Source organism: Carassius gibelio, chromosome B10 (assembly GCF_023724105.1).
Source record: "Carassius gibelio isolate Cgi1373 ecotype wild population from Czech Republic chromosome B10, carGib1.2-hapl.c, whole genome shotgun sequence".
NCBI classification, from domain to species: domain Eukaryota; kingdom Metazoa; phylum Chordata; class Actinopteri; order Cypriniformes; family Cyprinidae; genus Carassius; species Carassius gibelio.
The window spans coordinates 20,941,765-20,969,602 of record NC_068405.1 but is presented as its reverse complement, the minus strand read 5'-3'; the positions used below and the strand labels follow the sequence as shown (position 1 = coordinate 20,969,602).

At 39.9% G+C, this 27,838-nt stretch overlaps 1 protein-coding gene across 2 annotated transcripts; it reads right to left on the bottom strand.

Annotated features, from left to right (window-relative positions):
* Window positions 1-843: 843 nt before the first annotated feature.
* LOC127966794 (E3 ubiquitin-protein ligase RNF34) lies at window positions 844-27,166 on the bottom strand. 2 transcript variants are annotated; one of them, XM_052568044.1, is made up of 8 exons: window positions 27,001-27,166; window positions 12,883-13,107; window positions 11,538-11,975; window positions 8,705-8,767; window positions 7,668-7,869; window positions 5,359-5,388; window positions 4,711-4,758; window positions 844-3,319 (listed from the first exon to the last, which is right to left on the bottom strand). In XM_052568044.1, the coding sequence occupies exons 1-8, from the start codon at window positions 27,004-27,006 to the stop codon at window positions 3,129-3,131; spliced, it is 1,203 nt and encodes a 400-aa protein (XP_052424004.1). In that variant the 5' UTR covers window positions 27,007-27,166; the 3' UTR covers window positions 844-3,128. The 2 variants fall into 2 exon arrangements, with proteins under 2 accessions (XP_052424004.1, XP_052424005.1); XM_052568045.1 differs by lacking the exon at window positions 4,711-4,758.
* Window positions 27,167-27,838: the final 672 nt, after the last annotated feature.

The following is a 27,838-nucleotide window of genomic DNA, read 5'->3' as shown; positions in this document are numbered from 1 at the left end:
AGACTCAGTGGGCATTCTGTGACAGTTCCCACTCGTGCACCTTAATAAGTAAATCGTCATAAACCAGTGCAAGAAAGTGACATTGCTTTATCATGTAATTTACCACATACAAAGTTTATACTTACCACTGAGAAACGACTTAGTCTGTTTCCCCTTCAGATTCTGGCATATTGATATGGCAAAATAGATGCCATGGTATTTATGTACTGTAATATTACCCTATCTAAAAACATCCGAAGGTGAGCTATGGGCGTTTCGTTTTACGTATATGCGGAACAACCAATCAAAACTGACTATGTCAGTTGACCATTCAGAACACAGTATGATACCGAAAGGTGGGGTTTAAGGAAACTGAATCTTTTGAACAGCTTCGCGCGAACCGTTTGGGGATCTCTGAGAATTGAGGTAATTTTAAAATTATATTTTGACAAAATGACAATGTTTTTTAACCTTGCATGGATTTAAACCTGTTGTACAGGACTCATAAACAGTGATAGGAAGCTTAGAATTTTCATCTTACTGGCACTTTAAGATCCTGTTCAATCAATTATGATTTCCCGCCTACCTTTTTGCCGCCTTTTTCCTCACTCTCATGTTAAGACTTATAATTGAGTAAATATAGTACATTATCACATACAGACAGGCATACCTTAGTGAATCTGTTCTCCAGAATAACCAGCAACCACACCCGTGTATTGTGCTGCTGTGAATAATTATTTATGCGTCTGACTGAGAGTAACATATTCCTTTGACTGCGTTGCACTTAGCAGGCATTAGAGGGCGCCGATTAGCATTTCATCGTTTGCATCAGAGGAACAAATAAACACTGAAATCAGAAAACTCTTTATTTTGTTAGTTCAAGTTTATTAAATTTAATAAATCATCTTTGAATTACCAAAATAAAAAGTTCAACATTCCAAAATACAAAGACCAGATCCCAAAACGTCTTCCAGCGCTCAATTTAAATCATTTAGAGTGTAATCTTGTCTGCTTAGCTATAGTTGCCTACTACCAAGTGACATCTTTTAGAGATAGCAGCATTAGAAACATACACATAAGCACAGTGTCAGTGTTGGGCAGACGGGTGTGATGTTCCTAGAAGCAAATTATAAAACAGTCTGATTATATAGAAATACATGGATATGACACCAGAATGTAATCAATTCTACTATAGAATTATTTGTGACTGGTTTAAAATATAAACAATGAAATAAATGTTGTTTACATTCAAGGAAAAACTGGAATGCTGAAGGGGACAAAACATTTATAAGAAACATAAGAAAAACTGGACAACAGAGGAAAATATATCCATATACTTTGTGTACAACTTTTTCACGTATATGAAATCATTTAATTGATTAAATGTTTCTTTATATTTGTTTGTCTAGCCAATACCACAGACAACTTGTATTTGACTACAGGATTCACAGCAACAAAGGGCATCTAGAGGAATCAAATAACAATTTCCTTTCCTCTTTACTTTATCGTTATCTAGAAAATGTAAATATGCACAAAAAACGGAAAGAAATGGTTTAACATACGTAAAATCATGAAAGCAATAGGGAACTGTGATACGTAAATTAATGTAGCACCACTTGTGGAAAATCTCTTATGCTATATAAATGTGTTACGACACAACTCACCCAAAAAAACAGACATCTTTCATGGTATTGCTGGAGATGAAGAACATCAAACTCAAAATGGTCTCTTTTTTTACCCACTATAAAAACCGAATATTTTGCAAATGAAACCTACCAAGGCTTAAAGGTGCACTGAGATTTTTTATATTTATTTTATTTTTTTCACCAGCTTCTAAACCAATAAATAGTGCTCTGATAATTTTTTTAATATTGTACTCTCATGTGAGACTCCAAAAAAGTTAGCCTTTCTAACCGTTGAGATAACACGGGACCAGCCTAAATTCCTTTACCTTGGTAGCCACTAGGGCTGCACGATATTGGGAAAAATTTACATTGCGATATTTTATTTTTCTGCTATATATATTGCGATATGAAATCAAATCTTTTTCTTACAAACAAAAATGGGGTGAGCACACTTACATTCTCATTTTAAATGATTTAAACCGACACCATCGTGTCAATTGATTGAACGCATCTAGTGTGTTGCCGGCTGTGCGCGCTCTCTCTCTCTCTCTGTCTCTCTCTCTTTCTCTCTCTCTCTCTCTCTCTCTTGCGTGCTCTTTGGCCCATACAGTTAATGAATAACGGATCAACTACGACAGCCTACATCGCACATCCTGCGATGTGACTATCATGGATTTGTACATCGCGATATCGATGCTTAAACTACACATCGTGCAGCCCTAGTAGCCACCCAATCAAAAAAATGACTTCGTACACCTTTAAGTAAATTGTATATGAAGCACGATGGAGACAAACCAACCACACACCTGACGCTTGACAGACACTGCTAAATTTGATTTAAAAAAAAAAAGTAATTGAGGTTCCAGTAATAAGCTACATAGCGGCAGATGCTGGATTCCAGTGACTCTGTGAAAAAATATGATACAGTTTCTATAAATAACTCTTCTGCTAGCTGGTCATTTGATCCGGTGTAATGGATGCTGATTTGTGGTATGGCAATAGCTGATTTAATACATGAAAATAATATGCTTATTAATGATAAAAGCACGTCAAAACATAATCCAGAAGCCGTTCTGCACATTTCTACTTTGGCACCTACAGTACGTTCCCCCTTCACACCAATGGTCTTAACTGCTGCTACAACAACATGCATCTTAATGGCAATCGGTTTCCCTACACGCACACGTAAAGATTTCTAATATTGCACATACAAGAAGACATTTCCAAAAAGTTTACAGGAATGTACTGTAAACCACTTAAACGTTCATATTTTTATACGTTATTCCTCTAAATCTTCCATCTTCCCATGGTTAGTAACCGCAGAAATGATTTCAAGCGTGTCAACGAATGACCAAATAAAAATGGGCAGCAGGAAATGCTCTGTAAAGAAGGTGTGCGCAGTACAGGTTTCCACCACTTTGAATCTGGGGGGGCAGTTCATTGTTCCAGTCACAGCCCCAGCCTGCTCGGTCCAACAGGAAGCATCTGGTGTGTTGGTTTTCCAGTGGAGGTGAAGCTCACCCATTAAGACTTGAAGACGTGCACCGCCCGCACCACGTACTGCCTGCAGATGGGGCACTCGCTCATCCTCTTGCCACACTTGGTGCAAGTGACCATGTGACCGCACTCCAGCAGAACGCAGTCTATCACGGCATCCATGCAGATACGGCATAGGTTCTCATCAGCGCCGCCAAGCTGAGCTACTTGCACACCATCTGTAAGACAATATATGGATGGTTTGAGATCTTGTTTAATAGTCTATTGATCTTGTGTGTCTGCTCTGCTTGTGTGTAATAAGATTTTCTTTCCGCTTTGGGAAAGACTGTTGTACATAGCTGCATACGCAATGCCATTTTACAAGAAAAACACAATAAATTTTGAGCGGTAAAATGTGTAATTTAATTTATTAAATTAAAATGCTTTAAAATAATGTTCCAGGTTCAATACAACTTAAAATTCCATAATTGTTTTGATTTCGAAAGTAAATGTTTCGGCTTGTCACATAATTTAAAGGGTGCTGTATGCAGGATTGACAACTAGTGGTTAAACTAGGTATTGCAGTCCAAATTCAAAATATTGGAGAGGGTTTTTTTTCACCTGGCCCCTCTTACAGGACGAAACGCACATTTGCAATACATTTTTATTTAAATTAAAATTCTATACAACTTTAGACTCTATCAAAGGCATTTTTTAAAATTATACACAGATTTGATTACGTCCCATAATAAAAGCAGTTATAATGGAAATAAACAGGGATGTGTGTATTAAATATTTAAAAGCAGATTTATTTTTTTGGTAAAGAACATTTATTCTTCTTTAAAAAATGAAGACAATAAATGTTTTTTTTTTAAGTAAAGAAAACCATTCAAAAATATTTTCAATTAAACCGAATAAGTCAGAAAATATTCTTGACTTGTCCCTCAATTTAACAAAAGCAGTTCTAATAGAAATAAAATGAAATGCACGTTAAATATCTACAAGCAGAAATGTGAATTTTTGTTAAAGGACAATAATTTAGATCTTAATAAAAATATTTTATTTTACATTTTATTCAATTATTTTAAATTAAAGGTCCTTATAAAACTGATATTTTGCTTTAACAATATAGTAAATATTATTTTCTGTATTACTGAACACTTTCTTATGTGACATCCTTTTAGCCAGTCAATATCAGCGTTCAAACCTTTTAATGAATGATATACATACAGTACGTGCTAAACTAGTATTTGCTGATGCCAGTCTTATTATCTCTATTAATTGCCCTTAAAAAAACTATGCACATCCCTAAAGCATCATAAACTTGGTCGCTCTCCAGAAAGCCACTTAATATATTGTCTGAGACTGGACAGCTATAATCTTTGGATCGTTTTGGGCCATTTTCCAAGCAGTGTTAATATAATTAATGAAGGCAAGGTGCAATTACAGTAATGTGACAAGCTATAAAAAGACAGACAGATCACATTAGCAGCATAATTCATGATCATGCACGTGGAAACCACATATCAAACTCTCCCAGCATGCATTGGGAAGGGTTACTTTTCATTCATGGTAATTTAATGATGGTAATGATGATGTTGGAGCCACATTAAAAAAGGCTGAGTCTTACCTCCAATACCTCCATTGCATATAGGAGGAGGGTAAGCTATGACTTTGACTGACAAACACAGCAGTGAAAGAGTTAAAATTATTAGCATTGGGCAGCTAATGTAAGTTCACATGCATATAAAAAAACTGATCTTTTCACAAATTGTTACCCAGAAAGAAGAACATACTTAGATGTTATACATGATTCATGCTTCACCAGGTTAGTAATTACTCCCGGCAGTGAGGTCATAATGCATTCAAATATTTATTTTTAAATGATCAGTATAACAATATGTATTTTTTTACGTCTTTAATAAGATTCAGTAATAAAATAAAGTGTGCTAAAATTAGAAACGCTGCCTCCGAAACCAAGACAAATACATTTTTAGAAAAGTACTAAAATGACGAAAAAATAAAATAAAAATTAAAGGTAAACAAATACATTCTAAAAATGTATTAAAATCAAAAAAGACAAAAGCACATAAAACAAACAAAAATAATACTAATAACAATTAATAAAATAATAAAAAATAATACTATATATATATATATATATATATATATATATATATATATATATATATATATATATATATATATATATAAAATACTACTATAGTATATAAATAACACTTTCAAGTACAATATATGAAAATATTGTTTTGCTTACCTGCAGTTAGGCTGTTGCTAACATTTTCCACTGTAAGGAAAAGAAAACGAGAATAATCAATTTTATGGAGAGCAGAAGCCTGTTTGAAAACCACATTAGCCTCATCTGATTTTGGGCTGATCCTTGACTGATTCAATTTCATGTTGTTATTTCTCACATGCAGTCTGTCAAAAAGATTGGCTGCATTCCTCCTCATCATTCCCTCTTATTGTAAGATGTTGTCAGCTGTGCTCTTTTCAGCCTGAACATCTACAAAAGCGGACCTCTGAGTTTCCATCTCATTATTCGGCCAATCATATAGCCAGCAGAAGATCTAATGGTCATATAAAGCATCCAAGGAACCTTTAAAACTCTATTCTACTAATCTAACATAAAGAGCCTCTACTAGCAGAAGAATTAATAAAAGAACTTAATTATGTTCTTACACCTGCATCTAAAAAATAAAGGTTCCATGCAGAACCTTTAAAATTGACGGAACATTTCCAACACACAAAAGGTTCTTTATAATAGAAAAAGCTTCTTTGGATTATTAAAATGTTCTCCGTTTTGAAGCTTTATATTTAAGAGTGTCCAAACAATCCTTTTTTGAATGATGTACAGTATTGTTCAAAATAATAGCAGTACAATGTGACTAACCAGAATAATCAAGGTTTTTAGTATATTTTTTATTGCTACGTGGCAAACAAGTTACCAGTAGGTTCAGTAGATTGTCAGAAAACAAACAAGACCCAGCATTCATGATATGCACGCTCTTAAGGCTGTGCAATTGGGCAATTAGTTGAAAGGGGTGTGTTCAAAAAAATAGCAGTGTCTACCTTTGACTGTACAAACTCAAAACTATTTTGTACAAACATTTTTTTTTTCTGGGATTTAGCAATCCTGTGAATCACTAAAATAATATTTAGTTGTATGACCACAGTTTTTTAAAACTGCTTGACATCTGTGTGGCATGGAGTCAACCAACTTGTGGCACCTCTGTTATTCCACTCCATGATTCTTTAACAACATTCCACAATTCATTCACATTTCTTGGTTTTGCTTCAGAAACAGCATTTTTGATATCACCCCACAAGTTCTCAATTGGATTAAGGTCTGGAGATTGGGCTGGCCACTCCATAACATTAATTTTGTTGGTTTGGAACCAAGACTTTGCCCGTTTACTAGTGTGTTTTGGGTCATTGTCTTGTTGAAACAACCATTTCAAGGGCATGTCCTCTTCAGCATAGGGCAACATGACCTCTTCAAGTATTTTAACATATGCAAACTGATCCATGATCCCTGGTATGCGATAAATAGGCCCAACACCATAGTAGGAGAAACATGCCCATATCATGATGCTTGCACCTCCATGCTTCACTGTCTTCACTGTGTACTGTGGCTTGAATTCAGAGTTTGGGGGTCATCTCACAAACTGTCTGTGGCCCTTGGACCCAAAAATAACAATTTTACTCTCATCAGTCCACAAAATGTTCCTCCATTTCTCTTTAGGCCAGTTGATGTGTTCTTTGGCAAATTGTAACCTCTTCTGCACATGCCTTTTTTTTAACAGAGGGACTTTGCGGGGGATTCTTGAAAATAGATTAGCTTCACACAGACGTCTTCTAACTGTCACAGTACTTACAGGTAACTCCAGACTGTCTTTGATCATCCTGGAGGTGATCATTGGCTGAGCCTTTGCCATTCTGGTTATTCTTCTATCCATTTTGATGGTTGTCTTCCGTTTTCTTCCACGTCTCTCTGGTTTTGCTCTCCATTTTAAGGCATTGGAGATCATTTTAGCTGAACAGCCTATCATTTTTTGCACCTCTTTATAGGTTTTCCCCTCTCTAATCAACTTTTTAATCAAAGTACGCTGTTCTTCTGAACAATGTCTTGAACGACCCATTTTCCTCAGCTTTCAAATGCATGTTCAACAAGTGTTGGCTTCATCCTTAAATAGGGGCCACCTGATTCACACCTGTTTCTTCACAAAATTGATGACCTCAGTGATTGAATGCCACACTGCTATTTTTTTGAACACATCCCTTTCAACTAATTCAACTAATTGCCCAATTGCACAGCCTTAAGAGCGTGCATATCATGAATGCTGGGTCTCATTTGTTTTCTGAGAATCTACTGAACCTACTGGTAACTTGTTTGCCACGTAGCAATAAAAAAATATACGAAAAACCTTGATTATTCTGGTTAGTCACATTGTACTGCTATTATTTTGAACAATACTGTATATGTAGATGTTTTAGAAACAATTAGATAACAAGTGGACTGCTTTGGGAAGAGCTCTTGACTTTATGTGTGACGTCGGCTCTTACTCGATCTTCTGTTGAGTTCGTTCTCTCTGTAGAGACGATGGACGCGCTCCACCAGCTCCCATTTCTCACAGCAGCCTGAATAGTTGACGAAGTTGCGGGCGAGAATCTCCTTGAGCTGCCGCACTGTCAGGCTCTCGATGTCATCCTCGCGGGACAGATCCGAGAGGGAGGCGCGTGCTCGCCTCTGCGTCGCAGGGCTGGCCTGCTCGGGGACAGACATTAAGCAAGTTATACTGCAGTCCACGTTGATATTCCACCAGACTGCTCATTCTGAACTCTGTAGATGTTCTTCTGAAGTATTTGCCAAACACTAAGCAGAGTTATTGGATGGCACTGAATTATTAACGTTAATGGGTGCTTAGCGAGAATCGAGTGGTTTTAAAGGGGACATATGATGCGATTTCAAGTTTTCCTTTCTCTTTGGAGTGTTACAAGCTGTTGGTGAATAGATAAAGTCTAAAGTCTCAAACCCAAAGAGATATTCTTTATAAAAATGAAGACTCGTCCACGCCCCCCTAAAACGCCTCGTTTAAACACGTCTCTACATTTAACGTCACTGTGTGGGATGATTTGCATAACACTGCGCAAATGTTCACGTAAAGAAAGAAGGTCGTAACTTTGATTCTGGCTATTGCCGCCGCCTCCATGTTCAGTAATTATGTCCCCACTGGATGCGACTAATTCCTCATTTATAATGGGTTTTACTGTTTTTGTTTGGTTGCGCCGGGAGACAGCATCACAGTATGGTAAGGGGCGTAATGTTTCCAATACATGCTTGAAGTATTCGGCCAATCACAACACACTGGATAGCTGGCCAATCAGAGCACACCTCGCTTTTTCAGAATGATGAGCTTTGTAAAAATTAATGTGGGGCAAAGAGGAAAATGTGTTTTTTGAACCTTAAACCGCATACACACATTGCATTACACCAAATACACAAAATAATGTTCTTTTTAGCAATGTCATTTGACCCCTTTAAAATAACCATCGTCTTCACAGTAGGTGGCACAAACACAGATTTTGCAGGTTTGTCTCACCTCCAGGATTTCTTCATGAGGCTCCAGGTTGAGGAGGGAAACTGATGTAGCATCTCCATGGTCCTGAAGATAAAACACAGAAATCAAGAACTTATTTCATAGACTAGACATGATTAAAATCAGAGTGTGAGTTCAGACTGAGCCGTGCTGTGAGTTCAGATCCCATCTTCTTTTCTGTTTAGTGTTTGTATTTATTTTATCACAATTTTTGATAGGACAGATTAGAGAAGACAGGAAGCAAAGTGGGAGAAAGAATCAAACGATACATGCACTTTATTTTTTAGAATTAATTAATTTAAAAACAACAAAACGTCAATTCATAAAAATAAACATAATTATTTAAAATATAATCAAATACAGTTAAACAGTAATAATGTAAAAAAAAAACATTATAATAGAAATACCCAGTGTGTTATTTTAATATATTTCAAAATAAAAAAGATTTCTGTGATGCAAAGCTACATTTCCATCATAACTCCAGTCTTCAGTATCACATGATCCTTCAGAAATCATTCTGTATATGCTGATTTACTGCTCAAGAAATGTTTCATATTATGATTAATGCTGAACACAGTTGTGCTGCTTAATATTTCTATGGAAATCATACCTTTACAGGATAATAAAGAACAGCATTTTAATCTAATCTAATATATAAATTGAGATACATGACAAAAATACTTATAAGATACATTACAAAATATTGAAAATACTGTTAGCAATAAATTAATATATATTATAAAAAAAAAATGTATTACATAATACGTTTAATTTAAACAATCTTTTTTATTCTAAATTCTGAATCACAACTTAAAGTAAATCATACAAATATTATCCATTCTACCACATCAGGGAAGTGTTTACCATGCAATAAAAATAAGTATTTAATGAAATTCATAAGAGACCACTTAAGAAAAAGTAACATTCACTTTAAATCTCCTTTGAGTGACCTCTGTGTCAGTGCAGTTTCATCAACCCTCTTCCCATCACATCCTCACAATCAGCTTCCCTTGGTTCTGCAAACTGCACATCAAATAACAGCACATTACAGAGTCAATCATTCATTCACTCTGATTGCAATAATTCCTTTCCTGTGTCACTCACATAAGGACCATGTGTCCTGGAGCAGCCGGCTTTTGTATGCTTTTTTGGGTCTCTCACTATCTGTTTGCCACATTCAGGACAATTAGCTAATGGCCGTGCGTTCTTCCTGTCTGCTGTCTGGCAGAAGAATGACTGGGTCTTTATGGGGAGAGTCAGCACATGGACTGAGATCTCACACGTGGGCCACACACAGACGGCGTGCAGCTTCGCTGGCTGGTTGTGTATTAATAATGAATGGGTGAGTCTGCCAACTCAGGCTCTGAAGTCACACTGGACCATCACACACTTCAGGCTGATTTGCCTCTTAAACTCATTTGCACTTTAAATCTGTAAGTGTTTTAAATCACGTCGCACAGGAATTACCAGACAACCTTTTTCAACATTATGTAACCTGCTCAGCATGTCAGATCTAAATTATATTTAACCATATTTACAGGACCTAAATTAGTTGGTTTGATTTTATTCAGCACATTTAACACAAAAAATGCAACGTGTATGCTAAAAGTAAGCATGCTAAATTCTGTAACACAAAGCAACAAAAATTGACAGTAATGTTAAAGTATTACATTAGAAAAAAAATTTCAATGTTAAAATACTTTTTTTTTTAAAGTGTAATATGTCATTTTACATCAGTTATTTGTGTTTTTAAAACATTATTCAGTTTATTGGCACAGAAATTATATAGTCATAAGTAGCAAGCGTATATTTGTAACAATAGCCAAAAATGCATTGTATGGGTAAAAATTATTGATTTTTCTTTTATGTAAAGATGTTCCATGAAGATATTTTGTAAATTTCCTATTGTAAATATTTTAAAACTTAATTTTTGATTAGTAATTATATGCAATGCTAAGGACTTATTTTGGACAACTTTAAAGGTGATTTTCTCAATATTACATTTTTTTTGCACCCTAAGATTTTCAAATAGTTGTATCTCAGCTAAATATTATCATATCCTAACAACCATCACCACACATCAATGGAAAGCGTATTTATTCAGCTTTCAGATGAGTCAATTTAAAAAACGGACCCTTATGACTAGTTTCATGGTCCAGGGTCACATATAAAAAAAAACCCTATCTAATTAAATGTAAAAATAAATAAATATGGTAAATAATAAATATATTTATAAAACTTGTATTAAAATTGTCTCATTAAGTACTTCATTTAATGAATAACAAATTAATTGAATAATTAATATGAAATATAAATAATAATGATTATAAATGCTGAATCACACATCTTTTAGTAAACAAAAAAAATTCCCATTATACTGGACCCATTATAAGGACAATTTTCATTTTACTTAAAAAGAATCAAGTTAAAAGCGAGTAAAACAAAAATAAATCTTTCATGAAATTCTTTAGATCTTACATTAAATATTTTAAAAGTGACATTCAAAACAAAACAAAACAAAAAAAAAGCAAAAGACAAAACAAAATGCTAGGCACTGTATACTGCAAATATTCTTGGCTCTAGTGACAAATTGTTTGTGATGTTGTTTTGATGTGCTGATTTTTACTGTGTGTCACGTGCTAAATGAAAATTAATGTAAATAAAAAATGTAAAATTAAATAAAATATTTCTTTCTATACTTATGTTCTTTATTTTGAAAGCTCTTTGAATAAAAAGTGTCAGCTAAATTATTAAATTTAAAAGTAACTGTAAATAAAATAAGTAAAATGAACACCGAACTGCACTGGAACACATTGCCTTCCGGTAAGCGCCTCACCTGATTGGTTGTCCCTGAGCTATCGCTGCGACTGAGAGCCTCTCCCTGAGACACGGCGACAGACAGCGCCGACTGCTGGGAGGAGGATCGTGCCGCGGAGGCGGGCGGCGTGGAGAGGGAGCGCGGAAGTGAGGGCAGACTGTCCGTATCCGCTTCCGCCTCCTCTTCCTCCTCCTCCTCTTCATCCTCCCCCATCTCCAATTCGGCGCTCAGATGGCAGAGCACCAGGTCCACCAGGTCCTCTTTCTCCCTGCAGGTGTCCGTGTTGATGTTTCGCAGCGTGAGGTACTGCCGCAGGTCTTTAACGCGGAGTCGCATTAACCTGGGCCGCTGGAAGGCCGTGCCCCACAGCAGGTGACAGGTGGAGCAGCGCCGCAGGTTCTCCTGCAGCACAGAACACAGCGAGCAGAAGCTCTTCTTGCAGTCTGAGCAAACGTGCTGCAAAGATAAAGAGAAAGAAGATGAATCACTAAACAGCCAGTTAATATGTGTGCATTAGACTGATTTAATTACGCCATGCTTTAGTTGTGTTGATTGACACAGACAGAACTTCCATCTGTAAATCACTGCGGCATGAACTTCATTTTTAAGACACTTTTGAACTCTCAGAAGCAGTTGTGGAGTCTCTGCTGGCAAGCCTGGTGGTGGTTATCAAATGCCACCATGCTGATGCATGAGCTTTTCAATCAAAGCCTTGCACTCACATCTCTGCATATGTGTGCTGGTGCGAGCATCTGCAGATGCATCCGAGCGTCTCTCATCACTCCTGTCCTTTGCCAGGAAATACGAAATGCCAGACTAAGGAGGCAGATGAGTGTTTCCTCCACCTCTAGTGAGGAGCAATATCAAAATATACTAAAAATCGAATATAACTTATATAATATTTAATAATATTTCTATTCAAAATAATTGTTAGATTTTTAATACATTTGCAAATTTCAGCAGCCATTAGTCCAGTTTAACACGATTCTTCAGAAATCAAATGTGCTGATTTGCTACTCAAAAAACATTTATTATTATTTTTATTATCAAAGGAAATCATACTGAAAATTGACAATTTTGAATAGAAGTGTGTGTGTATCATATATGATATGACTTTAACACAACAAAAATAGAAATATTAAAATGCTCCAGTGAAAATACTATTCTGAGAAAAAATATAATCTGTATCTATTCCATAATTCTATAACTTTCCATTGTGTTGACATCACTAACTGCGGCACATATCAAATCAAGCATAAATTTGACTGGTGTGATTCTTTTCAGTGAGTCAGATCACTCTACTTTCACTATCACAAAAATGACAAATCCTAAAAGCATACTTCATAAACCTCCGATGTCCTACCTTTCGTCTGAACACAGAGAAGGCCAGTCCGCAAGCTTTGCACGCCAGGCCTGCGCTTCCTGAGGTGGTGCTGCTGGGCGGGTAGGTGGAGTAACCAGCACTGGGTGCGAAGCGGAACGGCCCGGCTCCGGCTCCAAAACCCGGCTGCTGGGTGCGGACCGCCCCTGTGCCCATCACCTCGTTCAGCAGCCCGCAACATGATGCCCACATGGAGGAGGCCCCCGCCTGGAGAAGAAAGACATGTTGAAGATATGTTCAGATATAGGGCTGGGTACTGAGATAAATTTCAGATTCGAGTTTGATTCATTTGGAAATATACCAAGTTAAAGGGTTAGTTCACCCCAAAATGAAAATTATCTCATTAATTACTCACAATCATGTCGTTCCAAGTCCGGAAGACTTTTGCTCATCTTCGGAACACAAATTGAGATATGTTTTATGAAATCGGAGAGCTATCTGGCCCTCCATAGACAGCAACGCAACTTAAATGTTTCCAGGTCCAGAAACGTAGTAAATACATCGGTCAACTTCAGTTTTGTGATGCTACGAGAATACTTTTTTTGCGCAAAGAAAACTAAAATTACATAATTTACTTATAATTGTTTTCACCATTTTAGAGAGTATTACAATGCATACTCATGCTTTTGCCTAAGCGTAAACAACGCTTATTATGCAGATTACGTTCATGCGCGCACTTACCCCACGAACGTAAATAATGCAGATTACGTGCAATACGTTCTTGGGTGCTCTCCAAAATGGTGGAATGGTTGAATAAATTGTTATTTTCGTTTACTTTGTCCAAAAAAAAGTATTCTTGTAGCATCGCAAAACTGAAGTTTAGCCACTGATGTCACATTTACTGTTTTACTGATGTATTTACTACGTTTCTGGGTTGGGGAACATTTCAGTTGCATTGCTGTCTATGGAGGGCCAGATAGCTCTCCGATTTTCAGCAGCCATTAGCTACAGCATTCAGTGTCACACGATCCTTCAGAAATCATTATTATCAATGTAAGAATGTTAGAATGTACTGTTTTGCTGTTTTGATACTTTTGTGAAAATTCTGATCTTTCTTTTTTTCAGGATTCTTTGATGAATAGAACAGCATTTACTTAAAATATATAAATCCTTTGTAACATTATAAATGTCTTAACTAGATTTTGGTCAACTTAGTATTCTTCAATTAACAAAGCAGTAGTGAACAATACTTTTGAGAAGTAGTATACTAACATAAAAATAAAAAAAAAAACATGAGAAAATGCCAAAATGCTAAAGTAGCAATCATTATAATATTAATAAGAAACAAATATATTTGCTATATAATATGTCCAGCCAGTGAGTCTTTATAATCCCTGTCCAACTAAGCCACTTCAGCAACCACATCCCTTCATGCTGAAATATTTCCCGTTTCATATCAGATTCTAAATAATGCTGGCTATTTGTGAAGCGCCGGCTGGCTTTGATTGGAGTCCCTCTGGCAGTGCGCTCAGTATTTGAGCAGTATGGCAGTTAGCGTGATCTCCGTGTTGCGTAACATAAGGTCAGGGCATGAAGTCGCTGCTCGTGCTTCGGTCTGGCAGAGAGCCGGTGCCACAGCTTCCCTCTGTCACTTCAATTAGAGCCCCGTGAGCTCAGCGCGGTGGCCACGTCCATCACAAAACCACCGCAGCTCATCCTCTACACCCAGCATCTGTCTCCTTAGCATTTTTGCTGTAATTATGCATTTGTTACCAGGGTTAATATAGATAACTAAAACTAAAATCATAAAAAAAATTGTTTTTACTTGATATAATATAAAAGAAGATTTATGGGTAGGTCAAAAGAAGTGAAATTGCGTTTAAAAGATTTAACATCATGCATCAGAGGAAAGCAGGTTTATTTACGAGAATATGCAACTGATAATTTATTAAGTTATGTGCACCGAACAGATCAGATTCACGTTCTGGTGTGTGTTTATATAACTGCACATCTGACCCAGCAGCCCCAGTGCTGGTAGTTTCTGACAGGTTGACAGTCTCCTGCTCTTAAAGGTCTGATTCCTGATGACCAGACCAAGAGCGCTAGGAGAACTCTGTGTCCTTCAAGAAAAACAGAGCGTTACAGTTCCCCTGAGTCATGATTTGCTGCACGGTCGGGGGCTCAACTGAAAGTGAATCTTACGGTTAATGCTTATTTTAAATTGATGAGCACACCTGACTCCAGAGAACTGAATTCAGACTAATGTCTCTGCGCTCACAGTACAATACATGCAGAAACGTATAACTGCATTAAGCGCTGGGAATAAGACAACTCGACAAGGTCCGTTCCACTTGAGCGTGATGCTTCTTAAAACAATGAATCAGCACTTCTGATGCACAACGGAACAATAGAAAAGTCAGTTCTCCGTCTCTCCTCTCACCTGCAGTGACAGGCTCTGAGCGTAGAAACCCTTCCCACTGACAGAAAACATGACATCTAATGACTTCTGTCTAATGAGCATTCACATGAGAGTGCATAACTAATTACGCCAGCAGATATGGGACTGAGCAGCTTTGAACATGTTGGTTTTAGAAATGTTTTTTTGAAGCTAAAAGAAATGTTCTAAAAACATCTTCCTAGCGTTTCTATTACGTTATGAAAATGTTATTTCGGAATGGTTTTTTTTAATGTAAAAATTTTTTGGTTGGTTATGTGAAGAGAAACCATTAAGGGAATGTTTAGTTTTATCATTTCGCAAAAAGTATGGTTTCTTTTGTTACTTTTATATTAACATTAATGTTACGAATGTTCTCTGAACAATCTGAAACAATTAGGAAGTAGTAACGTTAGATTAATGTCCAACTAAAATATTGAAGAAGTACATTCCATAAATGATATATAAATAATGTTTTTGTGGAAGAACATCCGTTTAGAATTTTGTATGTTAGCTGCGAACAGTTCATCCAAAAATGGATATCAAGCCACAAAAAACTAAAAAAAAAAAAAAAAAAAAACATAAAATGGATCCATATTGCACTAAATATAGTATAATAATATATTATGTACTATAGTATAGTTTCGTTATGATCGTGTAACAGAGCATATTTACTATAAACTGTCCGTACTTGGAAAACAGCTATGTGAAGATTCTACAAAAACTCACATTTCCATTTCGTTAGACATGAGCACGACTCACGAGTGTAAGGTAATAATGACCAAATGTTCATTTTTTGATGAACTATACTTTTAAAGAAGTGTAAGAACCTCGCTGGGATCTAATAAGACAGCTGTGACATTCAGACAAAGACAGCAAGACAAATCTTTCTTTTTTATTAAATGTAAAAAAAAAAAATAATAATCTTCATAATCATCAGTAGATGTTTTCTTTTTTTGGGCTCGCTTTATTACAGAATGATTGGCATTTCTAATAATGATCATCTTGTGGAGATATGCCATCCCATTTCCATTGCTTTTTAATATTGAACAGATGAAAGCAGATTATCTCCATCTGAAACTTTTCCAGACTTGTGTTCAACTCCTTGGCCAGATATTTAAATATTGACTTCAGCTATAGTGTGGACCTTATTTTATTGCCTGCTGTGAGTAATATCGCGCAATATCAGTTCTAAAATACCTCCAGAAACAATTCCAAATTTAGATAACTGAATAATTCACATATAAAAACCCAGATGTTTCCGTCTTCTGTCTGATTCGAAAAGCTTTTCTGCTCAGATTAAGCAGAAGTAATGTTACAGAAGAGTGGTTATCCTAAAAAAAAAAAGCTTTCTTTCAGAAGATAGTTCATCCTTTTGCTTCCTGGGGAGAATCTGTGCTTTATAACACTGTGTCATTACATTAACCACAGGGAGAAACAAAGCCAGACAGTGGAGCTCTTATGAATGAGAGGAATTATTCATAAACCTGAATTATCTGACACGTGATTAACCCTCTAATTATACCCTCTCACGCTTTCCTTCAAGGCTGCTCCCTGAAGGAGTGAGGTCAACGCTAAAAAGAAACTGCTTCATAATTTAATGGAAACGAGAGTGCATTTGAAAGAATTTAGTCATTATGTGCTAAACTTAAGATCACTGCTGACAAAAATCTCATCGCAATCGCAATCCGACCATATCTCGCCTGCAAGTAAATCACATTATAGCAGCAAATTCCCACAATTAACTAAAAAACATTTTAAATACCACCATGACTGCTGTCATCTCATTCAAACAAACTTTCTCTAATTATAAACCCCTATTCATCACATCGTAACTCAACTGACGTTTTAGAGCTTTGCTGTAACCGAGCAACTTTTCATAACAGCACATAACAGCTTGATCAATCACAACAATCTCGAGCATGCACAACATTTTTTTGAATCTTTGTTCCTCTCCACCATTCTGACATCATAATCACTATGTAATGGTTCAGTTTTGATGTTTAATGAGAAGATTCACCTCTGTCTGGATTCAACTCAGTCAATATAGTAATTTTCACTTTCCCACTGATGAAATCATAACCACTATGCATTTGTTCAATTGTGATGTTTTAGTGTTCAATCACATCAGTCAAGCCATTCATCACAGTCTTTCCATCAATACATCAACATCAATTTTCATCAATAATTAAAATGAGACATTTTAGCTTTTAATATCTGGGCTGCTGGTCCAATTATAACAGCTCCGCCAGATATAACAAACAGAATCGCATTACTATTGTAATGTTATAATCACCATTCCATAGCCTATGACTGCTTGAACTATGGGTCTAATTATAACAGCTCTGCCAATTATCACAAACAAAATAAACATAATCATCACTGTTCAGATGTCATAACCACTATCTTATTAGTTAAACCACTTTTATTCTTTTATGACTGTTAACTGCATTACTGAGCCTGGCCATCATCACAATCACATTAATTTTCATAACTTCCCCAGTCCATTGATAATATCCTGACTCTTATCACAACAATCACAATCCACTGTGACGTCATAATCACTGTGTTATAATTGAATTGTGACATTTTAGTTGGGGAAACCGATTGTAGCCTGTGAATTCGAGGCATTCTATGTTGCCCTCTCTCTTTTCCCTCTTTCACTGCTTTCGATCACTTTCACTCCCTCTCGGGTTGCTATGGTACCTAATGTGGGTGGGAGTGGTCAGAAATTGGGAACAGGCAGGTTTATAGGCACCTGGGGTCCTCATGCCGGGAGCGATACATTGTAGTTAGCTGCTAACGTGTCAGAGTGCAGCAGTGCTTTGGGGTGCTGTTTGTAGCGCAAGGTATGTCCAAACAATATGTGTTGTATGACTAATTATTATTTGGGTTCAGTGCACTGAGCGAGATCTTATTGTTTTGATGGGTTAAGGGGTTGTAGAGTGCTTGCCAACGGCGCTATTGTTTGTGTGGGTGCACTCTTTCGAAACAACATGTTTGGAATGCCTAGACTGACGAGCGCAGAGGAGTGCTCCGTGACCTTGGGGAGATTGTGACGTACCGGAACACGGTCTGTTCACCCAATCGCTAGATTGTAGGCAGGTATGTGATGGTTATGATTATGTATTTGGTTAAATGTGTAATGCAGTGTTTTATGATCTTTGCTGAAAGGGGTAAGGGTAGAGGACTTTATCTCTCAGTAATGTTATCGGTGTGGGTGCGTGTGTTTTATAGCTATATGTAATAGACTGACTTATTATGAATTTTAGGGGGGCATGGAGCTCTTAACTGAGTTTTCTTTGTTTGTATTTTAAGGGGCTGCCACAATCCGATTGTCGGCTGCTGTTCTCTCGAATGTGTGTAAATGTGTATGAATGTACAGGTGCTGTGTTTTTTTTTTTGTTAGGCACGTTTCCGACTCTTTATTTATTTTTTTTATTTATTTTTTTTTCTCCCGCTACCCGGTGGATTGTAAAAGATTGATGTTCGTGAACTGATTGTGACCACCGGCTAGCGGGTTCCCTTTTTTTTTCTGTTGTTTTGTTCCTTCCCCCTCCCTATTCATAGTCTTGGGGTGGATTGGGCCCATAGGATAGACAGGCTTATTAGGTTCTAGTCTGGTTTCCTTAGTGTTTCACCCATTTCGAACTGATGTGTGCAGTGTAGTGCTGTGATGTGTGTATCAAGTGGCATGATTGCTGTGGTTATGTAGGCTGAGTTTGTAGTGTTGGTTCTACCATAAGAGTGGTGTGCTTTAGTTCACTTGTGGTATTGAAACCTAGGCTTGGTCCAGCTTGTAACCCGGGGCCCGCCCTCCTATGACTTATCCCTTTGTCAAATTATGTATATTTTTTTTATTTTTTATTTACTGATAACCAAAAGCGACTGAATTTTAATTCAAGAAAAAAAATAAAGATTGTACTTTTCTACTTTGCTAAACAAAGCCTGTGCGTGTGCTCTTTTTGTAACCGAATCCCCTTGCCATTACGGGTTTGGTCCAAGGGGTGGTGTAGTTAGCATTGCCATAGCCCTTCTGGGGGGCTACATTTTGGCGTAGTCGGCAGGGTAGCATTTGTGTCGCTAGGTTAGTTTATTTGAGCAGCACCTGTGTGTGTGTGTGTGTGTGTGTGTGTGTACGTAAGTGTTTACAGAGAACAGCAGCTGGCAGCAATATGAGTGAAGGAGAGGAGTCCGCAGGGGAGCTACAGCAGCTACGACAACGTTTGGTGCAGCTCCAGGCTGAAAATGAGAGACTTTCGGGGGGCGGGACCGTGGGCAATGCTAGTAGCAGTGCTACTGGTACCCAGCCTGTTCGACGGGAGCAAGCGCTCTTTATACCTCGAGAGCGGCGGTGCCCGAAGTTTTCTGGCTCTGCAATGGCAGGGTCTTTGTCTGTTGAAGAATGGATTGAGGAAGCTAAAAGTTGTATTCGGGCGACGCATATGTCTAATTTTGACAAGGCATTGTTTTTGTTTGATCACTTAGAGGGCGAAGCCCGAAATGAGGTTAAGTACCGTCCTACAGCCACACGTGAAAACCCTGAGTTAATAATTGATGTTTTAAGAGAAGTGTATGGGTGTGCTAAATCATATGTTTACTGGCAACAGCGTTTCTTTAATAGAAAGCAAAAGGATAATGAAAGTTTGTTTGAGTTCTCTCATGCTTTAATGGAAATGTTGGATAAAGTAAAACAGTCAAATGAAGGTGCCATCAGAAACCCTGATGTCGTTCTGCGAGACCAGTTCTGTGAAAATGTCTCTGATCCTATGTTACGTAGAGAACTCAAGAGATTGGTACGAGCAGATAGTGGGTTGACTCTTCTAGCCGTACGGAAAGAAGCTATAAGGTGGGTGCAGGAGGGTCAGTCCAATCGAGATCGTAGTTGCCGTGCTCCAGGTGTAAGCAGTGAAGCTCAGGTTGTGTCGCAATGTGTTACAGCTCCCCAGTCCTTAGAATTCGCTGAACTAAAAGACTTAGTCCTTAAGCAACAAGCTCAGTTGGATATGCTCGTAAGGCAGGTAGGACACCTTAGTAGTAGATCACAGGCTCCTCCACCACCCCGGGATGGGCGATACAAACGTGCCCCTGATGGTCAGCCCATTTGTCTACGGTGCAACCAACCAGGCCATATAGCCCGCTACTGTCAGGCAGCTACTTCCACCAAGAATAGTGGGTCAGCTTTACGTCTGCCCCCTGACATCCCCCCTACTCTAGCACCAGGCCCCGAAAATCTCCTTAGCCAGTCGGGAAACTAGCAATTCCCAGTGTGCAGAGCCACACGCTGGGAAGGGATGTGTATGGCTCATTGCATTCTCAAATATATGATAAGTTAGTCAAAAATTGTCCTGTATTGTCTGTTTCTATGGGAGAAGTAGAAGTTCCCTGTTTAATTGACACTGGGTCAATGGTGACCACCATCACTGAGAGTTTTTTCCAAGAGCATTTCCATCACCTACAAAAGAAAGATTGTAGATGGCTTGGGCTTAAGGCCGCTAATGGGTTAGATATCCCCTATGTTGGTTACCTAGAGTTGGATGTGGGGGTATTGGGGCAATGCATTCCGAGGAGGGGAATTTTAATTGTTAAAGACCCAGAGAAGGGCCCTCTTAAAGACCGCAAGCTTATTACACCCGGGATACTGGGGATGAATGTGATCGGGGAATGTTATCAGGTTCTCTTTGAACAACATGGCTCTCAGCTCTTCCACTACCCTCCTGTGAAATCGGCGGCGCCAGCAGCCCGACGTGCCCTGAGACATTGTGAACAGATCCAGGCCATTGTAAATGCAACGAAGCCGTTTAAAGTGAAAGTCCATGGGAAAGGGGCTGTCTGTCTTGAGGCGGGAGCCCTAACCATGGTCCCGGTTACATGCCCCCAGCTTGAGTCCGTAGCGTTTTTGCTGGAGCCCTTGGGCTTTGATGAGGAGCAATTGCCTGAAGGCCTACTGGTGTCCCCCACCCTGGTGCCGGCGAGAAAGGGTTTGGTATATGCACCTGTAGTGAATGTTGGTAACACAAAGGTATGGTTGCCCCCACGCCACCCTATTGGCACTGTACAAGTTGTGGCGGCGGCTGTGACAGGAACAGCTGCCTCTATATCAGTTGACCCTTCTTGGGAACAGTGTCAAGCTTATGTCTCCACTCAGGAGGTGGTTGAGCGTTGCAGTCTCCCTGAGTTTACGGTGCCAGATTTTCCTGGGTTGACCCAGCAACAAGCGGCTGAGGCAAGGGCCCTCCTTGTCGAGTATAGTAACATATTTTCCCAAGGGGAGGGAGACCTAGGATGTACGTCTTTAATCAGCCATGAGATTCCCCTGTTGGATAATGTTCCTGTTCGGCAGCCATACCGTAGAATTCCACCCTCCCAGTATGAAATGGTAAAAGCACACATCCAACAGCTCCTGGATAGTAAAGTCATTAGGGAAAGTAGCAGTCCATATTCTTCTCCGATAGTCCTGGTGACCAAGAAGGATGGGAGTTTGCGCCTTTGTGTAGATTACAGGCAGTTAAATGCAAAAACCCGCCGTGACGCATATCCCCTTCCCCGTATAGAGGAATCGTTGGATGCACTTTCAGGAGCAAGATGGTTTTCCACATTAGACCTCGCAAGTGGATATAATCAGGTTCCAATGGTGGAGCAGGATAAATCAAAGACTGCCTTCTGTACACCTTTTGGCCTGTTTGAGTTCAACAGAATGGCTTTTGGACTGTGTAATGCCCCTGGAACGTTCCAGCGTTTGATGGAGCGTATGTTTGGCGATTGCAGATACCAGTCTGTTTTACTGTACCTGGACGATGTGATCGTCTTTTCCGCTACTGTTCAGCAGCATCTGGAAAGGCTGAGAGAGGTATTTTCCCGTTTGCAAAAACAGGCACTAAAAGTGAAACTGTCAAAATGCCATTTCTTCCAGCATCAGGTTAGTTACTTGGGTCATGTGGTCTCTGCTGAGGGAGTTTCCACGGATCCTGCCAAGATAGAGGTGGTTAAGGAGTGGAGACGCCCTGGACATCTGGCCGAATTGCGATCCTTTCTTGGGTTCGCAAGTTATTATCGGCGCTTCGTGGAGGGGTTTTCAAAGTTGGCCGCCCCACTCCATCAGTTGGTGGGTAGACTCAGCGGACCTCGAAGAAAGGGAAAGACCCTCCCCGTTCCCCTGGAATCGGCTTGGGACGAAGGATGTGAGCGAGCGTTCCTGTCTCTGAAAGAGCGACTTACCTCGGCTCCAGTGCTGGCATATGCTGACTTTAAGAAGCCATTCATCTTGGAAGTAGATGCCAGTTACGGAGGCCTTGGTGCGGTCCTCTCCCAAGAACATGAAGGGAAGGTACGTCCAGTCGCATTTGCCAGTCGGGGACTCAGACCTGCTGAAAGAAATATGGAGAATTATAGCTCCATGAAGCTAGAACTACTTGCGGTCAAGTGGGCAGTAACAGAGAAGTTCCGTGAATATTTGCTGGGGAACCATTTTTCAATATTTACCGACAATAACCCCTTGAGCCATCTGCTTACAGCAAAGCTGGGCGCGACCGAGCAGCGGTGGGCTTCCCAGCTGGCATCATTCAACTTTACCCTTAGATATCGGCCAGGCAAGAGCAACCAGAATGCGGATGCGCTTTCTCGTCAGTATCTAGAACGCTTCACCTTCGGGACAGAGGTCCCTGCATGGGGTGCATTGACCAGACCTGGTCCAACGCCGGCTATAGAGGGCCAATGCGGGGAAGTGGTGGCCTTACCGGGGCGTTCACCTCAGGATCTCAGCTTGCTTCAGGAAGCTGACCCAGTCATTGGACCCTTGAAGAAGTACTATCAACAAGGGCAACGGCCAGGTGTAAGAGAGCGTGAAGCGTTACCCAAATCCAGCCGAGCCCTGCTCCGACACTGGGATCGCCTAGTCGACGAAGGAGGTGTTCTTTATCGCCTGATTTATGCAACAGGGGGAGGGCCAGAGACTCTCCAATTATTGCTGCCCCAGTGCCTGCAAACAGAAGTCCTACGGAGTGTCCATGACGAGCAAGGGCACCAAGGCACGGAAAGGACACTCCAGCTACTTCGGAGCCGATGTTTTTGGCCTAGTATGACTAAAGATGCTGAACAGTGGTGCCAGCAGTGCCAACGATGTGTTGTAGGGAAGGCTGTCCAGCCCAAGGTTCGTACATATTGGAGCACCATGCAGGCTACTCGACCAAACGAAATATTAGCTCTAGACTTTACTCTGCTAGAGCCGGCCAGTGATGGACGAGAGAATGTCCTGGTCCTTACCGATATTTTCACGAAGTACTCGCAGGCTGTTCCTACGAAGGACCAAAAAGCACACACTGTGGCCAGGGCCTTGGTGCAAGAATGGTTCCATAGGTTTGGTCCCCCAGCTCGTATACATTCCGATCGGGGACGAAACTTTGAGAGCCTTCTGATCCAGCAACTGTGTCAGATGTACGGGATACAAAAGAGCCGTACCACTCCATACCACCCTCAAGGGAATGCCCAGTGTGAGCGGTTTAACCGCACACTCCACGACTTGCTGCGTACCCTACCCGAGACAGAGAAGCGTCGTTGGCCACATCATCTGTCTCAGCTCACCTTTGCTTATAATGTTACCCCCCACCAGACCACAGGGCATACCCCATATTATCTGATGTTTGGCCATCATCCAAGACTGCCAGTTGATTTTTTGCTTGGTACTAGGGAGGCTGACCCAGGCATCAACAGCTTAGAAGAATGGGTTGAAAAGCACCAACAAAGCGTCAGGATGACTCATGAACACATCAGACAGAGATCAGAAGAACTGGCCCTCAGGCGTAATCAGAGCCATAATGAGCAGGTGAACGATGCCGGGTTCCAAGAAGGGGATTTGATCTATCTGCGGAATCACCCATGTGGGAGGAATAAAATTCAGGATTACTGGAACTCTGCGGTCTACCGAGTGGTACGCTGCCCTTCTGGGGCAGGGGCGGTATATACGGTGATCTCTGCAGATGCAGGTGGATCTGTTCGACAAGTGCATCGTTCTGAGATGCGTATCGTTCCTGCGGGTTTGAGGTTGGGGCCAGGTGGGTGTCCTGGTCCAGCTCGGGGAGAAGAGACCCCCAAAGACCCTCCGGCTGGGGACGATGGTGATGCCCAAGACGTGATCATATGGTATGGTGCTGAACCAGAGCCCCAAGCTGTACCTGCTTTAACCGACACCTTAGCGGTGGGGGAAATGGACGGTGAAGATACAGCTGAGGTGCCTGAGGACAATACTGTGGCCATGCGCCGTTCAGCAAGGTCTACAGCAGGACAGCATTCCAATCCTTACCATCTACCCCGGTCGACTAGAGGCATAAATTATGATTCATCAGGAATAGAGGGTGAAGCCTCCCGGACATGAGGTATCATCGTCGGGTCGCCGATTCATTTGGAGGGGGTGGATTGTAGCCTGTGAATTCGAGGCATTCTATGTTGCCCTCTCTCTTTTCCCTCTTTCACTGCTTTCGATCACTTTCACTCCCTCTCGGGTTGCTATGGTACCTAATGTGGGTGGGAGTGGTCAGAAATTGGGAACAGGCAGGTTTATAGGCACCTGGGGTCCTCATGCCGGGAGCGATACATTGTAGTTAGCTGCTAACGTGTCAGAGTGCAGCAGTGCTTTGGGGTGCTGTTTGTAGCGCAAGGTATGTCCAAACAATATGTGTTGTATGACTAATTATTATTTGGGTTCAGTGCACTGAGCGAGATCTTATTGTTTTGATGGGTTAAGGGGTTGTAGAGTGCTTGCCAACGGCGCTATTGTTTGTGTGGGTGCACTCTTTCGAAACAACATGTTTGGAATGCCTAGACTGACGAGCGCAGAGGAGTGCTCCGTGACCTTGGGGAGATTGTGACGTACCGGAACACGGTCTGTTCACCCAATCGCTAGATTGTAGGCAGGTATGTGATGGTTATGATTATGTATTTGGTTAAATGTGTAATGCAGTGTTTTATGATCTTTGCTGAAAGGGGTAAGGGTAGAGGACTTTATCTCTCAGTAATGTTATCGGTGTGGGTGCGTGTGTTTTATAGCTATATGTAATAGACTGACTTATTATGAATTTTAGGGGGGCATGGAGCTCTTAACTGAGTTTTCTTTGTTTGTATTTTAAGGGGCTGCCACAATCCGATTGTCGGCTGCTGTTCTCTCGAATGTGTGTAAATGTGTATGAATGTACAGGTGCTGTGTTTTTTTTTTTGTTAGGCACGTTTCCGACTCTTTATTTATTTTTTTTATTTATTTTTTTTTCTCCCGCTACCCGGTGGATTGTAAAAGATTGATGTTCGTGAACTGATTGTGACCACCGGCTAGCGGGTTCCCTTTTTTTTTCTGTTGTTTTGTTCCTTCCCCCTCCCTATTCATAGTCTTGGGGTGGATTGGGCCCATAGGATAGACAGGCTTATTAGGTTCTAGTCTGGTTTCCTTAGTGTTTCACCCATTTCGAACTGATGTGTGCAGTGTAGTGCTGTGATGTGTGTATCAAGTGGCATGATTGCTGTGGTTATGTAGGCTGAGTTTGTAGTGTTGGTTCTACCATAAGAGTGGTGTGCTTTAGTTCACTTGTGGTATTGAAACCTAGGCTTGGTCCAGCTTGTAACCCGGGGCCCGCCCTCCTATGACTTATCCCTTTGTCAAATTATGTATATTTTTTTTATTTTTTATTTACTGATAACCAAAAGCGACTGAATTTTAATTCAAGAAAAAAAATAAAGATTGTACTTTTCTACTTTGCTAAACAAAGCCTGTGCGTGTGCTCTTTTTGTAACCGAATCCCCTTGCCATTACGGGTTTGGTCCAAGGGGTGGTGTAGTTAGCATTGCCATAGCCCTTCTGGGGGGCTACACATGTCTGCCTCTCATACACGAGTTTAGAAATCATCACATTCAGAATCATAATCAACATGAGGTTCTGATGTCATAATCACCATGCACTGAAAATAAAAATCTACATATCTGAATTACTGGTCCATTTGTATCATCAATCTGACGTCATAATCACTCAGAAGGGAAAACACTTCTGTCGCTCGTGACTGCGTGCTTTCACCTGCATGCACAGTCATTACGTTACATCAGAACCACAATCATTTCATCACGATTCTGACGTCACAATCATTAAGCACGTAATTAAATCGCGACAGTTCAGCAGGGGAAACACTTTTCTCCCTCCTCGCGGTATAAATCGGTGGTCCACTGATATTCGCCTGGCTGTTATCACAATCGCAGTACTTGTATCGCTATTCTGACGTCATAATCACTATAATTTAAATGTGACGTTTTAGTAGGGGAAATCACTTCTGTCCCTCATGACTGTCTGAGCTGCTCATCCATCCTCCAATCTCATTAGAGAAGTGCTGCGATAAACTGGGTTATGATGAGCACTGCTTGCTTGTGCACTCGGTTCAAATCGTGCTGCACCTGTCCTGATATAACCTTAGTCCTGATGCCGATAGTAGCAAATCTCCTGCTTAACGATCATAAATGAAGCTGTCACCCAAGCAAACACTCTTAATGCAAGAGCATGCAAAAGACGGAAGGACGCATTCATTGCTCATTGCAGACTTCATTTGATGCATCTCAACTGATGCAACTCTTAAGAAGTCTGGCTGTTGACACATTAAACGTCAAACAGCCTCCGGAAATTATTTTGGTGTTTCCACGCAGATGGTAAATCTCGCCTACATCAATAACAAATCTGACATCTAGTTATTTTTACATACCTTCATTGCAGCTCCCTTCCTCGAATACTGTCGAATACTAAAGTGGTTTTCATCGCAAGGACGCTCGGGAACACTCCATTACGTCTTCTCTTTTCTATCATCCTTGTGTATGTGTAGAAGAAAGCATAACGTAATGGCCAAACACGGATCCGCCAATCCTGAAATAGCAAGGCCCGCTGGTATGTATAGCAACCAATCGGCGTCGCTCTCGACGGCGAGTGGGCGTGTCTAAGCGACAGGCAGCGGTTTGATGCAGCGACACTGTAGTGTGACCCTTAACTGTTTCTCAACATATTTGCAAACAAATTATGTGTAAAACGCTGATAATTATGTCCAGCTCTGATTTGCATTTCCATGACCGTGCAAATTAAGTCTCCACTCTCGGTTTCATTAATAAGGAAACTGTCTGAATGTGCGAATTATTCAGGGCATTTGAACATAGTAGGGGAATTTATTTTTAAACAAGCTTATTATGATATAACTAACTTACTTGCGATATGTTGTTGAAATGTAATTAAAAATATTCTTGCGATATATATATATATATATATATATATATATATATATATATATATATATATATATATATATATATATGTATATATAAATAAAGGATAACGTTATCTGCGTGTCGTCCGTCGCCAGCGGAAAGGGGTCAAGTGGCCTGTTGCTATGGTTACCTCTTTAAACAAAAGCGATTTGTTTTCTGCGAGCGTTTATACTTTTATAGTTTATAGCTCTGACTATCTTCTAATCTGAATTCTTTGGTTATTGAAACACTACAGACAGTTAAACGGATGAACTGGCTGCTGTTTGCTCGGACTGGAACGTGCTGGAA

Bases quoted from the DNA above. Each gene is read 5' to 3' on its own strand.
- LOC127966794 (XM_052568044.1), bottom strand. The intron at 5,389-7,667 runs GTAAGAGCCGAC...TTTTCCTTACAG, and splicing joins CGAACTCAACAGAAGATCGA to TGGAAAATGTTAGCAACAGC. The intron at 3,320-4,710 runs GTAAGACTCAGC...ATTGTCTTACAG, and splicing joins ATGCAATGGAGGTATTGGAG to ATGGTGTGCAAGTAGCTCAG.